Consider the following 17,524-nt stretch of genomic DNA (forward strand, 5'->3'; position numbering starts at 1 on the left):
TGGCCCGTCGACTACTGCAAACAATTTACCCATTGTATTAACCATCTGCTTGGTTTCCTGTCAGACACTGAGTCAGCAGATGAATCCACACGAGAATATGTATCTAGCCACTTCATCTGCAATAGTTGGGGAATCTAAGTAAGTGGCTAAAAAAAACCCTGTAGCTGTGAAAAAGGGTCATGTGACTCACCTTCAGAAGGCAGATATTCTCTATATGGACCTGTCACTAAATCATTTGATACCTGGAGCAAGTGGTAGCTGAGCTCCACAGCATGTTGTACCAACCCAACAAACTTGAGTCTGCTTCGATCATATAGTGCCATGTAAAAACACTGCATTGAGCTGACAAATTTCAATGAAGTTCTCTCAGCAATAAATTTCTTTTCTTTGTTTACCAGTCCAATGGTACATCCTTGTAAATTTCCCTTATTTAGCAATAATACAGAATAAGCTGCCCCCTTCAACTTTCCCGAAGTCCTCAGTCAATCTTATCTGGCAAGAATCCCATACAGCACAGTATCACCCTATAAGATAAGTAATTTAGTGCACAGAGGATATAGTAGATTTATTGCATCTTCAAGAGGTTTTGCCAATAAAATGCTATCTTATATATAGTTACAATTTAGGTTGTTTAAAACTAATTCTCAGGTTTGTAGATTGACAATTTTGGGATTTATTGTCCTACTGTCTTCAACAAGACACTACAATTTGTACTGTTTAGGGTCAACAGCCATTTTCTGTGGCATGCAGGTATCTTCTCTACTTGTGCAATTCATTTTTATCTTATTACAGATTTAACAGGCAGTAAACAACGTGTGTTAACCCAAAATAGGACAGACTGAAGACAACATTAATAAATTCCGTCTGCTCACATTTTCTCTTATAGTTGCTTTTAAGAACTGTCTTGAGCAACACCAGACATTACTAGTGTTTTATTAGATGACTTCCTGTCATTCATAGGAAACTTGTGGCAGGAATCCAGTTGCAAAACCAAGATACTACACAGGCATGCAATTTGATTAGAATATTTATTACACATTTGGTGAAGGAATTCAGAAAGTTTAGCATCAGCTTGTGGCACTGTAAAATTGCTATTGTCATCACACAATTAACATTTTCATCCAGTTGCCTCTGGGTTATACCTTAGTTTAATTTCTGGAAAGTCAAAGTGACAAGACTTCTATCCAGTGATACCTGAAATACCCAGATTGGTTCCTATTTTCTGAACATTATACAAAGGAAAAAGTTATGTACTGCACAACACCTTTCATATGATTAAAGAATGTATAGATCTTCCAGCATGCTGCTGTTGTAAACAAAAAGAAAGCTCAATTGACTGATGTAACAAGACTTTCTGTTCCTCATTTAAAACATAGGTTAACGAAAAATATGTAAGGGAAAGGACTGATACTCACCATAAAGATGGCACATAGAGATGTATAAATTAGACTCTTACACATTTAGTTTTCACCCACAGTCTTCTTCAGAAAAGGGGATGGGGCACATGTGTTGTAGCATTGGAAGATTGTTGTGCATGGCAGACATTAAGGTAGAGGGGGTGTGAACAGAGGGGAGTTAATAGGAGAGCAGTTGAAAACTTGGGTTAAGGTTAGGATACTCTTAGCAGTAGATAATGTGTTCTAAGGAAAACTATCTACTCAGTTCAGAAAAGCTGATGGATGATCCAGATAGCCTGGGCTGTGAAGCAGCCATTGAAAACATGCTTATGTTCAGCTGCATGTTGTGCCACAGGATGATCCACTTACCTCTTAGACACGATTTGGCAGTGGCTATCACTCTTAAAGTGGTGTTCTTTCAGCAACCCAGCATCTACAGCTTCTTAGTCCATACCTTGTAGAAAACCCAGGTTTAACACCTGCCCAGTACACCATACCAGCATGTCCAGTCCTGTCACAGGACAATCTTATACCCACAAGAGATCAGGCCCCATATGGAAGCCATGTACTAGCTCTGCTGCAATCATTGCATAGTTTATATTGTTATGCCTACCAACCAGCTGCTGACCAGGTTGAATGGTGACCACCAAAAAGGCCAAGAGCAAAGTGGACCACACAGTGGAACAACATGCAGCTGAATGTAAGATGCTCTATTTCAATGACCACAACCTGTACTATCTGGAGGGATATTGTCATTTTGCCTTTATCCATCTTTACAGTGGATGACTGTCATGTTACAGATACTCCAGTTTCCACCAATTAAATATTATAACTTGTCATTTAAGGTTTGTCACAAGGCAATACAGCCATTTAAGTACAATCCACTTAAATACTAGTGAAATGACATTGCCATGCATAATAGTGGACAGCATGTGACATCAAGAGTAGTGATTGTTGTGGGGAATTAAATGTAAAACTTAATGCTTAGCATAATTCACATATTTATTATCAAAATGACATTCCTCAACTTCTAGTTTTTAGTCTGTTTATTACTACATTATATTTTTGGATCACTCTTTGGATACTAAGCTGAGTTTTAAATTTGTTCAGGTTAATCATGTTTACGTGGTTGTAATATGGTTTAAATGGCATAAGACTGCCAGCATCTCCTTGTGCTGTTGCTACCTTCAGTTACTAAGAGCTAAAGGCTGCAGGCAATAACAGTAGCGGCCTACTGAGCTTAACACTGAGGCATTACCGTGGATACATTTACAAAAACGTGTTTTGGTATTGGTTGAGCGAAGATTGACATGCCAAGCTCACTGCAACTGTCAGGGACTGATTTACACCCACTTAGCTATAGGCAGCAAATTACAGTGACGGGTGGACTCAAAATTGTTGGCACTAGCAGTTGTCTGGGGAAAATTATTTCTTCAGTGACCCTGCAGATACTGAGACTAATCTTGCCACTACCCTCCCATCATCCCTAAGATGATATGTAGCAACTTGGAATTTCTTTAAATTCTTTGTTTACGACTGGTTCTCCAAAATTTTTGAAGTAAACAAGAAATAATTTTGTACCTTCAAGCATCTGCTGGTTTAGTTTTTTTTCCAACATTTCTGTGACACTCTTCAAATAGGCAAACCTGGGATCCTTCATACCACTGTCCGTATACACTCAGTATTGTTATTTATTTTGTCTGGGAAGAATGGTTCAAATGGCTCTGAGCACTATCGGACTTAACATCTATGGTCATCAGTCCCCTAGAACTTAGAACTACTTAAACCTAACTAACCTAAGGACATCACACAACAACCAGCCATCACGAGGCAGAGAAAATCCCTGACGCCGCCGGGAATCGAACCCGGGCGTGGGAAGCGAGAACGCTACCCCACGACCACGAGATGCGGGCTTTTGTCTGGGTCCCACAGGTTGTTCTTTACATAACTTCTGACAGAGGAAGTCATTATTTTCAGGATGACTAAAGTTACCACTAGTATGTATCATATAGTTACTATGGAAAACTATGTAGAAGGTATTATTGAGTTAATTCAGCCCAATCACCTGAACACAATACGTGAAAAGCTATGCATATACTCAATGAACTTCTTAATACAACTTCTGTTTGGAACAATATACTTATCAGAAACTTCTGGGCTTTCAGTTTAATTGCTTCAACAATTCTGCACAAATTGAGCAATGTTATTTCATTGTGACTGTTGCTCAAATGAATTATTTCTACCAACATTTTTTTTTAAATAGGCAAGTGTTTTGCAATGAGTTTTGCTTATTACCACTGTAATAAGTATGGCCCATTATTAATAAATTAACAGACCTCTGAAATTTCATTTAATGGTTATGCTGAAGTTAATACTTTTTTTTTTAAACTGGAAACAAAGTCATAATAAAACTGCGCTTGATGCCGCAGTGACTTGATGACATTTTAGCAATATTTAGTTTTAAAGCTAATGCGATTCTAAGCAAGGAAAAAGAAATTACCACCATAAAAATTACATACACACCACATAAAGTAACACCACACAACAGAAGATTTTGAAATATCTACATATGGAATAATACTACTGGGTATTTCGACAATAAATACGAACCAACATTAATCTTCAACGGAAAAATAATACTTAGTTCATTACCTGTTTTGCAGGTTTCTGACAGCGGATTCTCTCTGCATTCTTGTTAAGAACACCCAAAACAGTTCTCTTCTTTGGCTGATTTTCAAGTTCCTCTTTCCTCATATGTACAGCATTTACAGTGCGATTTTCTTGGTCTACATTATGATTAATTCCAGATGCAGCCATCACAAGATACACGAACTAAATCAATTGAAGGTACCTAACAGAGTCAATTTCTCTCCTAGATGCACAGCTTCAGTACTTCAACCGTTAGATTAACTGCAGTCCCAAATCTATAATGCAGCACAGCTTCTCAACTCATTTAAAACAGACTGCGCGAACGTTGAAACCACAGCATTTCACAAATGCAACCAATCAGAATCCAACTGCCATGCCGCTCCAAAGATATGATGATCCACGTTCACAATGTAAAGGAAAATGAAAAGCTCTCCGCTTAATTTGAACCAATATAAGAAATTATTGTTTATTCAAAAGAAAAGCTTTCAGTATTTTCCTACTATTAAGCATCAGCAATAATTATGGTTATAATAATTATGATAATGTTGTAGTCTTTGCATATAGTCACACCACTGACTCACACTGGCATTTTTGTCGTTGATGTTGAAATGGCGGCGCAATACAAGTAAACTGGATTCTGTTATTGAAAATATATCTTATAATCTATCATAATTAAACAATGCTGCTGGACTTAATAATGAAATACAGAAGTAGCAGCTCTCTGCTTTGCCAGTTCATGTATTAATTACGTTCATTGCATTTACAGTTGTCAGCATAATTAATGAAGTTCTGTCTTTCAATTTCAGAACCATACATCCAGTGAAGTACCTTCGCGATTACTTGGTACGTTTACTGTTCAGTATATAGTAATCTAGGAGTATTTGTCCCATTCCATCATTGTGTCAGATACGACAATTTGAGATAAAATTACAATCTTGTTTGCGGAGGATTTTATTTTCAAATTAAAATGTAGGCAATCAAGACTATATTTTTATCTCGAAGTATTTGTCTCTTAAAGTCAAGAAACATTTTTGATCAGACAGTATTTTTCTGAAGGGCAGTAGTAGAAGGAGAAAATGTTATTAACAAATAAATAACGTTTCTTCTTGGCCTGAAGATTTCTCATATTCTGTAAGTTACCACACTCATTTGAAGCTTAGTTTAGAACGACATGCATGATATATGTGTGATTTTAGACGAATAGTAGGTTCACTGCACATGAGCAGCGAAATATGCAAAACACAAGAGAAAGGATATACGGTCTTTGGCGTAATTTGTAATCGTTGACGCATTTAACTTAACATCTTCATTTTTAAAATAAATGGGGAGAAGCTTGTATTGATTTTGTGTTAACAACTCGACCGTATGTTTCACAGCTTTTGAAACATCCAAGGTATTTACTTCCGCCAAGCAATCAATATATTAAAATTCTAATTTTCTGTTTATTACTATGTCACTAGTTTAGTTCAATAAGTGATGTACAATAATTAATAGATTCGTCAGTTTTAGGCTCCAATATGCATTTAAATAGATTCAGAGCCTTATTCAATTGGCCCGTAGATTAAGGTTACATATTGGACCCTCTTCCCTGAAATCTTGGATATGATGAGAAGCACAGTGCGAGGTCTAGGTTAGGTTGTGTTGCGAGGTGACAGTTCTCTTGAGAGTTCACGGAGCCAATGGATGCTAAAAGCAGAAAAATCTGGTTTTGGTAACAAATTGACTTGTAGTGAAGCGTAATGTTTACACATACGCCATGTTGAAAAATGTAAGGGGTTCCAGTATGTATCTTTATTCTTTTGGTTATACACAATTTGCACAAGATAAATTATAATATAAAAAAGTTGTGCCCTGTTTTTCTTATCTCAACATTGTCATAGCACATACTAATGAAAACTGTTGGTGGCTCCAGAACCACAAACATATTGCTGTGTCCCTAGTCCACAATTCAGTTCATTTGGAAAATTGACACAATGCACATTAACATGCTTTGTGCTCCATGCACATCTTCCATAATTTTGATGTTGCATGTTGTTACTTTTTTATGCACGTGTCTAAGAGACAGAATGAATGGTTCCTGTTTGTGTTTCATTTGTAAAAATAGTTGTACACACAAGTATTCACAGCTCATACATAGTGCTTTCTGTGCTGTTGTAAATGGGCAGTCACCTATGTGTGTGTGATCTGAGTTTTGTGTCATGAAACCAAGTTTATGAATAAAAGTAATTTTTTTTTAAAGGAAGCTTTCCATGTGAGCAAGAACTATGTAACATGCTTCTGCTTTTGGTAAATAAGAGGGCTATTCAGAAAGTAAAGTCTGATTGGTTGTGAAATGTTTTATTTGAAGCAGATTGCTACATATTCCATCTACTTCTCTACATACTCACTGCTCCAATTTGGACATTTGTTGTGACATTGTGCCAACTTTCCAATACCTTCTTTGTATAAGGCAGTTCCTTATGCTTTCCACCACTTCTTTACACTGATCTCTGCCAGAATATCATCATAGCCAGCAGTGGGTGAGATGAACATCAGAGGGAGACAGGACCGTGCTGTAAGGTGGGTGATCCGAAAACACTTCCCATCGAAAATGCTAGAGGACACCCTCATTGCCCCCCCCCCCCCTCCCCCAATCTGCAACCAAGAATTGTAGTGAAAAAGGAAATGCATGACAGGTATGTTATATGGGATTGCATGAAACCAGGTGAAACTTGCAGCGCAGCGGCCACCTGTATTTGGCTGGTGACACTATCTTTCTAGGCATTTGTACATGCTCATTGTACACTCAGAACCGTGAAGGGTGACGTGACGACATGTGTTCAACAGGCATACTAGACACACTGCTCAACACATCTGTTCAAAGCTTTGTCGGATTTTCACTGTCATATCCATTTTGCGACCTATGACACTTTACTTTCCAAATAGCCCTGTTGTACTGTGTACATGCATCCTACCTCCCTTTCTTATAGGTAGGAGTCTCACTGCGTCACATACTATCTACAAGCATATTGTGCTGAAGTAAATTATGTAAAAGCCAATATTTTCATTTTTTGTAAGACAAAAATGAATGCTCTCGGAGATGTTTATGGAGGAGTTAGGCAGGTAACTCAGAGTTTATCTAAATATGCTCTGGTTGTAGGTTGTTGCAACCAGTCCGTACTAGAAGAAACATGTACAATGTCAAGGAATTAATCAGTAATAGAAGTAAAACGTGTAGTGTCAACTAATTAAGACAATAAGTGATTTTATCAGTTATAGCACATAATCATACTCCTGTGTTAGTAATAAATGTTGCTTTTCTGCTAAATACTTCCGTTATTGCCTTTTGCTACATTATTTTGTCACCTGCTTACCTCAGTGAATTCAGTAGTACCCATGCAGTGAACAGAATATAAGGAAAAATCACATAGTTGGAAGTTTTCCAATGAATCTCTGGGATCACTTTTATTGAGGAGTTTTTGTGGGCTCTAATTTTGCTCCTGTGTGAGATTATTGTGGTTCACTGTGAGAAAAATCAAGCTCTTGTGGTGACCTTGTAACTTCTGAGGTTTGGTTTAGGGTGAGGAATGTTAGAAAGAAATGGCAGGTCACACTCATCACAGGTTGAGAGGGACCCATCTGTTGTGTGCGTCATAGGAAAGGAAGACCGTCAGTAGATACTAAAGCACATGTTTGTTGTAGATTTGATAACAGTTGTTTGAATACAAATGGCAGTTCTCTTGTGTTAAATAAATGCATGCTCTGAGTGTACAGCTATCCCAGTTACAAACTAGATAAAAAAAAATTGTAGTGCCATATCTGAATGAAGAACTAGAAACTTGCATAGGACAGGAGCATTCAGAGGAACTATGGGTCAAGTTTAAAAGAATACTTGACCATGTACTGGGTAGTTATGTACCCAGTAGAAGACTTCATAATGGGAGGGACCCTCCATGGTTAAAGAAACAGACTACTGCATAATAGGTCCAAATTAATGCATAGGGCTACTGATAGAGAGGGAAATAAAAGGGTTTTGGCTGTCGAGGGAGGAGTGCATGAAACCTCCAATGACTTCTGTAACAGATTATTGTCAAATGATCATTCACAAAGCCCAAAGAAATTCTTGTTGTATGTGAAGGCAGTTTGTGGCACCAAAGTTAGTGTTCAGTCACTTGGAGAACAGACAGGAACTGAAGTTCAGGATAGCAAAGCAACAGGAGAAACGCATAACACTGTTTGCGAGTTGCAAAGGAAAACCCAGATTTGTCCCAGTTTAATCCTTGTACCACTGAAAAGACTGAAATAAGTGTCGTCAGTGGCTTTGAGAAACAGCTGAAATAATTAAAACTGAACGAAGCTCCAAGGCCCAATGGAAACCCTGTCAGATTGTATCCTGAATTTGCATCTGGATTAGCCCCTCTGTCAACTGTAATCTATCATAGACCCCCTCAAACAAAACACTGTGCCCAGTAATTGGAAGAAAGCAGAGGTCTCATCTATTTACAAGAATTCTGGAACATTGATCTTTTTCTCTCATGACATACTGAAAGCTTTGGATCAAGGCTGTCAAGTAGATGCAGTATACTCGATTTCTGGAAAGCATTTGACTTTGTATCACATCTGTGCTTATTATCAAAAATACTATCAGATAGGATATCAAGCAAAATTTGTACTGGGATGAGGATTTTTTTTTAAAGGCAGGACATAAGTTATCTTGTATGTAGAGTGATCGATAGATGTAGAAGTAACTTTGGGTATGCCCCAGGGAAATATGCCGGCACCCTCACTGTCCATGTTGTAATTAATGACCGTACAGATAATAATATAGCAACTGTAGAGTTTTGCAGAAGATCCAGTTTCTATAATGGAGTACTATTTGAAAGAAGCTTCATGAATATTCAATTACATTTTGATAAGATTTCCAAGTGGAGCAAAGATTGTAAACTTTATTTAAATGTTATGAAATGTAAAATTGTGCACTTCTGACTACAATTGGAATCAGTTGACTCATACAAATATCTGTGCATAACACTTTTTAAGGATAACTATGTCTATATACATACTCTACAAGCCACCGCACGGTATGTGGCACTACTGATCGTATCCTTTCCTGTTCCATTTGCAAATAGTGTGAAGGAAAAAGGGCTTTTTACATGCCCCTGTATGAGCCCTAATTTCTCATACCTTTGAGGTTCTTATGTGGAATGTGTGTTGGTGGCAATAGAATTGTTCTGCAGTCAGCTTAAAATGCTGATTCTCCAAATTTTCTCAGTAATATTCCTTGAAAATAACATCGCCATCGAATTCCCATGTGAGTCCCCAAAACAACTGTGTAAACCCTCTACATCGATTGAACCTACTGGTAACAAATCTGATAGTTCACCTCTGAATTGCTTCGATGTCTTCCTTTAATCAGAACCTGATGCACATCCCGAACCTTGAGCAGTACTCAATATTAGCTCACACTAGTGTCCAGTGTGTGCTCTTCTGTGCAGATGAAGCACACTTTTTTTTAAAAAAAGTTCCCAGTAAACTGAGGTCAACCACTTTCCTTCCCTACCACAATATGCATATACTTGTTCCATTTCATATCTCTTTGCAGCATTATGCCCAGATATTTAAATGATGTAACTGTGTCAAGCAGGATACTACTAATAGTATATGTGAACATTATAATTTTGTTTTTCCTACTCTTCCACATTAACTTACTTTTTTCTATGTTTAGGGCTAGCTGCTATTCGTCACACCAACTAGAAATTTTGTTTAAGTTACCTCATATTCTCCTACAGTCACCCATCTTTGACACATTCCCGTACACTACAGCATCATCAGCAAACAACTGTAGATTGCTGCTCACCATGTCTGCCATATCATTTGTGTGTATAGAAAATAGTAGTGGCCCTATCACACTTCACAGGACTACTCTTGGAGGTACCCTTGTCTCTAATGAACACTCGTCGCTGAGACAACATATTGGTTTCTATTACTTAAGAAGTTTTCTAGCCACTCGCATACCTGGGAGCCTATTCCATATGCTCGTTCTTCCTTTAACAGTCTGCAATGGGCCACCATATCAAATGCTTTTTGGAAATCTAGAATTACGTAATCTATCTGTTGCCCTTCTTCTGTAGTTTGTAGTATATCATGTGAGAAAAGGGAAAGCTGAGCAAATGATGCTTTCTAAAACCATGCTAATTTGTGAACATGAGCTTCCCGCTCTGAAGGAATTTTGTAATATTCGAACAGAGACTACATTCAAGAATTCTGGAGCAAACCAGAGTTAAGGATTTGCAGGATCCTTCATTCAATCATCTTATACACAGGACTCACCTGTACTTCATTCCAGTGATATGTTACTTTGCACTGGGTGAGAGATTTGTGATAAATGCGAGCTACGTAAGAGACCAGTGGCGTAAAGTACTCCTAGTAAAAGGATTCCATTTGGATATGGTAGGTGTCGTCCCCCCCCCCCCCCCCCTCCCCCTCCCGCGGCCATGGTTCCTTATCACTATTTTGTGCAAGCGGGCGGCTGTTTATGATTCTCCTGCGTTAATTGCAAAGTTTACAACTTTGACTTTATTTTATTGTCTTCAACTGCCACAGCAGACTGGTCAAAGTGTAACTGGATGGAAGCTTTACACCTGCTTAGTGACTTTACATAGGACCAGAATTTTCTTGGCCATGTCTTCTATGACAGTTGTAATTGTACGCTTCGTACATGATTTTTTCACAGATGCACAAATCTGTACTAATCATTGCCTGTTGTCATTTGCGTGTTCTCTTTCGAGCTGAGAGTGCAACAGCCTTGCTTTTTCAGCATTTTCCAAATTTAGTTGTTAAACCACGATTGGTTTTTTCTGTCATTAATCCATTTATTGGACACATTCTTGTCTAGACCACAATTTACAATCTGTTTAATCTTTGCCCATAATTCCTCTATGTCCATCTTAGGAACTACATGATGTCAATTCATTATATAAGTGAGATGCTAACAACTGCTTATCTTCTGTTTGTAGGAGAAACACACTCCTACCCTTCTTGTCTGATTTATAACTTTCGTAACCATAGGGGGTATTATCTGATCACTAATCCCTGTCTCTATACTGACACCATCAGTAAAGTCCAGCTTGTTTGTAGCTGAAATATGTAAGATATTTCTGATGTGTGTGGGCTGCCAAACTAGCTGCTCAAAAGAGTTTTCGAAAAATATGTTAAATAGTGCTTTGCAAGACTGTCCGTCTGTATTCCCTGCTGTGTGTCCCTGGAAGTCCCAGTATATTCTGTAGGGTGAAATTGTCTTCAACTAGTATTGCATGGCCGGCTGGTGTGGCCGAGCAGTTATAGGTGCTTCAGTCTGGAACTGCGCGACCGCTACGGTCGCAGGTTCAAATCCTGCCTCGGGTGTGGATGTGTGTGATGTCCTTAGGTTAGTTAGGTTTAAGTAGTTCTAAGTTCTACGGGACTGATGACCTCGGATGTTAAGTCCCATAGTGCTGAGAGCCATTTGAACCATTAGTATTGCATGATTAGACTTTTTCTGAATGGCTCTAGTAGAACTGTCACAAGGGGATTGGGTGCCAGTGAAAACATCCAACGATTAATTTGGTTTCACCTAGACCTGTTATATGCGACCAAATAACTTCGCTGACACATTCAACTTCTACATCAATAGAGTGAATATTTTTATTAGGTGCAATGAACACCCCCCACCCCATCCAAGGCATCTAATCTGTTTTTCCAATATGTGTTCCATTTCTTGGTAAATATCTCAGAGCATTCAACTTCAGGTTTCAGCCAGCTCTCTGTCCCAAGAACAATTTGAGTGCTAGAACTTTCCTGGAGTGTAGTAAATTCTGGAACTGTGTTATGAGTACTTGCACAGCTTACTCATATTTTTTTTTTCACTCAGAGTGTCGTTATTCTGAATGCTTTCTGATGTTGCTGACTCTTTATTGATTGGCAAATGTTCATTGGAGTACCTCGAACTACTCAAATTAACTGCCTAGTAAAAACAAGTGCACTCCAGAATCTCTCTGCTTCCTTTGTGCAGTGTAGTCCTGATGTATCAAAGGGGGTCTTACAATTCCCCACCCAAAAACGCAGGTCCAGAAATCTGCACCCAAGACCATCACAGAATTGCTGATGCCTTCAGTTGAGACCGTCCACTCAGCTCCAAACCGAAGCACCCCAATCAATTCTGGGAACAATGGTGCAAATTGCAAGCTCTGCTTGAATCCTGCATCTGAGGCCAGCAGCCTATACCACTTCTGCCAGCTACTTATATGAACTGAAAATTGCCCCAGAACCCGTGCAATGCATTATTGGTGCTGACATGAGCAACAACTTGCAGGCAACTCCACCTGCATGCTCAATAATCACAGTCAAGGGCTCCCCTACATCATGGCAGGCATACCAGGTGCATATTGGCTTTCTTTCTGGCACTGAAGCTATTTCATAATGGCCTTCGTAAAGTGCCTAATGTTGGAACTCCCAATAACCAGCGAACCCTTGTTAATGTGTGCTTGCTCAGACCCTGCTGCCCTTGCATAAGTTTAGTTTTTAGTTACTAGTGGACACAGGCCTCTTAACACATAGCTAAGGCAGTGAGCTTTCAGTTGTGACATGAAGCATATTTTGTAAATATTGGTTAAACACCAAAGGTCATTTTCAAAATAACACTTATTTTAAAACCTCAGCAGTATGACAATACTGATAACCAAACAAACATCCAAAGCACAACTGAGTGTTTCTATAATTTCGAGTCATATTCTTCAGTGAATATTAATATGTACATTGGTGACATTTGAGTAGAATATCATTTGTTGATCACCTTGTGCATTTGTCCTCACCATGATTAGCATCACTGTAAGCTTCGGTATGGCAGTTTTCATTATTCTCAAACTTAATGCCACCCAGTATTCCTACTGACTCAAGTGGTAAAGATAATTGTTTCACATCCAGTTGCACCATATTTCTAAAATTCTCTTCACATACACAGACAATTTGATTTGTAAGCCCAGCAAGTAATCTACAATGATCTGAAAGCATTTACCCAGCTGATCATTAAATTTAGGTTTGCACTGTAGAACATACATTGACATGATTGTTTCTCCCATAAACTACATTCATTAAGAAATTTAACAAGGCGTGCCTCAAAGTGTGCAGACTCTGTAGTAATTCACATTCACGTCCTTTAGCATCATCACAACCCTTTCATTGATACATGTTAATTTTCTCCTCCAAAATACCATTGAGAAATGAATTCATCACATCAAATTGCCTTATACACCCACTATAATAAAATCAATTTTTGACGGAGTAATTTAATTGGATAGATAAAAAAAAATCTAGTCACTAAACGGCAGCAGAACACACATGTAAAAGGAGGTTCTAATTTGGCAGGCTTTCAGAGCCCGTGACTCCTCATTCAGGCAGAAGGGTTGAAGGGGAAGGAAGAGGGGTGAATGAAAAGGAAGGGAGAGATCTAGGAAGAGGGATAGATTTCCGGAAAGTCACCCAAACTGCAGGTCAGGGGAGACTTACCGCACGGGATGTGTATGTTCTACCGCCACTTGATGAGTAGATTTTTTAATCTATCCAATTAAATTATTTCGTCACATTGAATTGCAGCACTCGGCAGGGCTGTCATCATCTCAGATATTGTTACCTAATGTACTATAGATCGTCGAGTGACTTCTTCTGCCACCAGTTAAGCCATACATTGAACCACTTCATTATTTGCATTTAATTTTGTAGCAAAGCCTATCAATTTTCAACCATCTTATAATAAATATATTTGTCTCAGAATAAACAAACTAGTTCCCATAATTTATTTTTCTTTGGGGAATTCATTTCTTTTTTCATAACTGTCTTTCATTCTTTATAAATTTCTTATTGCATTGCATCTTTATAATTCCTTGGAGTCTCACAAAGAATAATTGTTCTTTGTTGATGAGGGTTTCTTCAAATTTTGCTGTTCACGTAAGTTGTCTTCATTTCTTGCTTCCAAGTTGCTCTTTTCTTGTCCCATGGTGTCATACAAATTTTTGCTATTCTTCTTGTTACTTGCATCTACATTTTGGTTCGTATTATACTTGTGACTGTCCTCTTCAAAATCAATGTACTGACATTCTCTTTCTTTTTATGTCTGGCCTAATCAGCCCTTTTAGTCTCTTTGAGTGCTTGTTTGAGGCTCAGTGACCATCTTTCCAGTGAGTTTTTTCAGGAAAATAAACTTTCTACCCATAGACATTGAAACCATCTGTCAGGGTTGCTGCAAGTTCTGGAAATCAGGGAAATTCGGGGACTTTCAAATGTGCCAGGGACTACGGAGGAGGGGGGGGGGGGGGGATGGAAAAAATCGCATTTTTTGTCTCAGTTGATGAAATGGTTTGTCTACTGAGATATCCTCACTGGCTGGGATTAACTGAGAACATGCACTGCTTCCCTACTTTCTCATTCTTGCTGCTTCTCCTCTTCCTACCACTCCCCTCAGCTTGCAGTCAGTGCTGCCACTACTTCATGCTGCTAGCCTAGTAGCTGTGGATGAGAGGCATGAGGAGTGGTTTGTTTGTATCTCATTCTCAGATATTGTTGCTGCAGCGGCCGGAGACGGTGGTCATGTGTGCGTGAGTAGTGTTTGTGTGAATGTGTGTCCATTCTTGTTTTCCGACAAAAGCTATGGCCGAAAATTTAGTTGTGAGTGTGTCATTGTCTTTTCTACGTGCTTGTTTGCGGCTCAGTGATCATCTTTCCAGTGAGTTGCTATCTATCCTCATTAGTATTGATTTCAGAGTATTTGTGCAAGTTATCTATTGCATGGATTGATAACCATGGTCTCATTTTATCAACATGCTGTCTGTGACATGTGATAGCTGGCCACTCGAGTGGATTCCTGCAACGGGCCAAAACCGCAGGCCATTTCTGCGGGTATCTCTAACAGATTGGGCCTGCTGATCTGAAGTGCATCGTTTCCCACTAAATGTGGAGGCTGTGCCCGTTGGATCTAGTCTCACCGATCTGCCTGCAGACTGGGTCTCTTTGTGTGTCGCATAATGCAGTGGATTTTCGTGCTTTATCCATGGACCCAGGACCGAGGTGCTCCTTGGCAGGCCAGGAACCACAGGCGATGGATTTCAGGAATTGTGACTGTCTCACCGCAAGTGCATTGTACAGTGTGGCATTTTATAGTAATTTTATTTATTCTAGTACATTTTGGGACTTCAAAAGTAGTTTATATGTCAGAAAGTATGGACGACAAGAAGAAGAAAATTGCGGAAGTCGCTGGCGGTTTGTACGCTATATACTCATATATTTCTCGATAGAAAAATTACACAATACTTTAAATAATAGAAATAACGCAGTGGGTAATAACTGACAATAATGAACGCAGTAGAATCAACATTTTATTGTTAGTCACCTATAGTATTTGTTTACACAACTCTTCCCTGCTTTATACACTTCTTTCAAGTGACCTGCTTTTTTCTGAGGTTATTTCTTAAATCAGTGAAGGTATTTTAAATCTGTCTTGTGACACTAAGGAAATGCTTATTTTTGTCACCAAATGAGAGAACTTTACTGAAATAAAATATCAACAGTGGTTTTAATGAAATACATATACCATTTGGCTTGCTTTCTCCATCTAAAAGCAGTTCACTACAAAAGATGTTGATGTCAGTACTTATGATTTTTGCTCACAAGGGAAAGGGGGGGGGGGGGGGGAATGCATAACTCTGTCTTTTTTTGTCAGCTTATGTCTATTTACCAATGAGATCTCAAAATTTGTCAGGGAAAAAAAATGCCGAAACTTGCATGGAAATCAGGGAATTTCACTTGGAGAAACTTGTGACAGCACTGTCCACATAACCTTTTTAAAGATTTAGCATCACTAAAACTTGTTCCATTTTCACATGAGAATTCATGCATACTAGTCCATCTCAAATATCTCCAGATTGTCAAAATTGCTTTCTTTCTTCAAAAATATCTCACAGAGAGTGGTTCCCAGCAGTTTGATTGACTTTTTGAAACCGTCTACACGGTGATGTAGGTTAAGCTCCCAGGTATCACACACTGCAGCTATTCATCATGATGGGCCCTCGTTTGCAAGGGGTGGGTGGGGGGGGGGGGTGGAATCAGAATTTCATGTGATACTCGGTAGCATTAAAAAAGTCTTCATTATACAGTTCGATTGTGCAGTGTAAGACAACAGCTTCCCATGCAAGAGCTTGTGGGTTCGAATCTCATTAATTGCAGTAAGGCTTTTTTTAATTTTTAAATCTATCAAAATGACTTTCATCATTTTTATTCAATTAATTGATTTAAATGTAATTTTTCAGTTGCGTTCCTTTGTCACACATTTTTAATCATAATATAAACTTCTTCATTTGATTTAATTTTTCTTCCTGTCATTGTTTCTTCACTTGAAATCTTTGTTCATGTGTTTTCTTTTTTAACTGATCGATCAGAATTTTCAAATAATTGAACATTATAAGAGATAAATATAATTAAATTCATATTCACAAAAAGTCCCATTGAAAAAAGAATGATGTAAAGAAAAAAATGAAACTTTCATTGATTAAAATTATGTGACAAAGGAATGAAGTTAAAAAAAAATTGCATTTACGTCAGTTAATTGAATAAAAATGATAACCAAAGCCATTTCGATAAAGATTTAAAAATAAAAGAATTTGCTGCACCTGATGAGATTTCACCCCACAACCTCCTGTATGCGAAGCTGTTGTCCTGTCCATTACATCGTGCAACCAGATTATATAGTGAAACGTTAATGCTATTGAGTGTCACACAAAAACAGGAATCAATATTAGAGAAGGAAAGTTGTTATTCAGCTTGTAGCGGAGATGCTGAGTCGCAGGTAGGCACTACAAAAAGATGTTCACAGTTACAGCTTTCGACCATTAAGGCCTTTGTCAACAATACACACACTTCAGTTGCCTGAGACTGCAGTCATGTGAGAATGTTTTTGTTGTGCCTATCTGTGACTCGGCATCTCCACTATATGGTGAGTAGAAACTTTCCTTCTCCAGTATTGTTACATTCCATCCTGGATTTTCCATTGTTTGACAAAAAAATGAATTGTTTTTTCATCAATTACTCACAAACGAGGGCTCACCAGAGTGAATTGCTTCAGTGTGTTATATCTTGGATCTTAACCTACATCGTCGTGTACATAGTTTCAAAAAGTCGATTGCACCATTGGGGCCTCTCCTTGTCAGAGTTTTACCTTAAGTTTCCATGGGAACAGTTTGATTCAGAGAGTATGTTCCATCTAGAATTGCCCCACTCCCCAATGCTTTTAGCAGAGGAGAGCTATGAATGTGCCATTTCGCATAGGATCCTATTATTCCAATCAGAAACTTCTTTCTTCGTAGGAGTATATGGCGCAGAAGTGGAATTTTTCAGTGCAGTTGTGTTAGCAGTCCTAGGTACACCTTCATTATGGAACTCCTTGCCACTGTCTGTACATAATTCTTTTGTAGCAA

At 38.5% G+C, this 17,524-nt stretch overlaps 2 protein-coding genes across 3 annotated transcripts in view; one reads left to right on the forward strand and one right to left on the reverse strand.

The window, feature by feature from the left end:
* LOC126281636 (cyclin-A2-like) overlaps window positions 1-4,440 on the reverse strand; it is a 42,954-nt gene extending 38,514 nt beyond the window's left edge. The window contains exon 1 of the mRNA XM_049980767.1: window positions 4,050-4,440. Within this exon, the coding sequence (XP_049836724.1) occupies window positions 4,050-4,214 (165 nt within the window). The 5' untranslated portion in view covers window positions 4,215-4,440. The remainder of the gene's footprint in view (window positions 1-4,049) is intronic.
* A 175-nt stretch (window positions 4,441-4,615) lies between these two features.
* LOC126281187 (exosome complex component RRP43-like) overlaps window positions 4,616-17,524 on the forward strand; it is a 123,856-nt gene continuing 110,947 nt past the window's right edge. Inside the window, exons 1-2 of one of the 2 annotated variants that reach the window (XM_049979887.1) lie at window positions 4,616-4,671; window positions 4,853-4,889. In XM_049979887.1, coding sequence (XP_049835844.1) covers window positions 4,655-4,671; window positions 4,853-4,889 — 54 coding nt within the window. In that variant the 5' untranslated portion in view covers window positions 4,616-4,654. Of the gene's footprint in view, window positions 4,672-4,846; window positions 4,890-17,524 lie in introns of those variants that run through there. The other variant, XM_049979886.1, reaches the window with a different exon arrangement.

This window comes from Schistocerca gregaria, chromosome 7 (genome assembly GCF_023897955.1).
Source record: "Schistocerca gregaria isolate iqSchGreg1 chromosome 7, iqSchGreg1.2, whole genome shotgun sequence".
Classification (NCBI taxonomy): domain Eukaryota; kingdom Metazoa; phylum Arthropoda; class Insecta; order Orthoptera; family Acrididae; genus Schistocerca; species Schistocerca gregaria.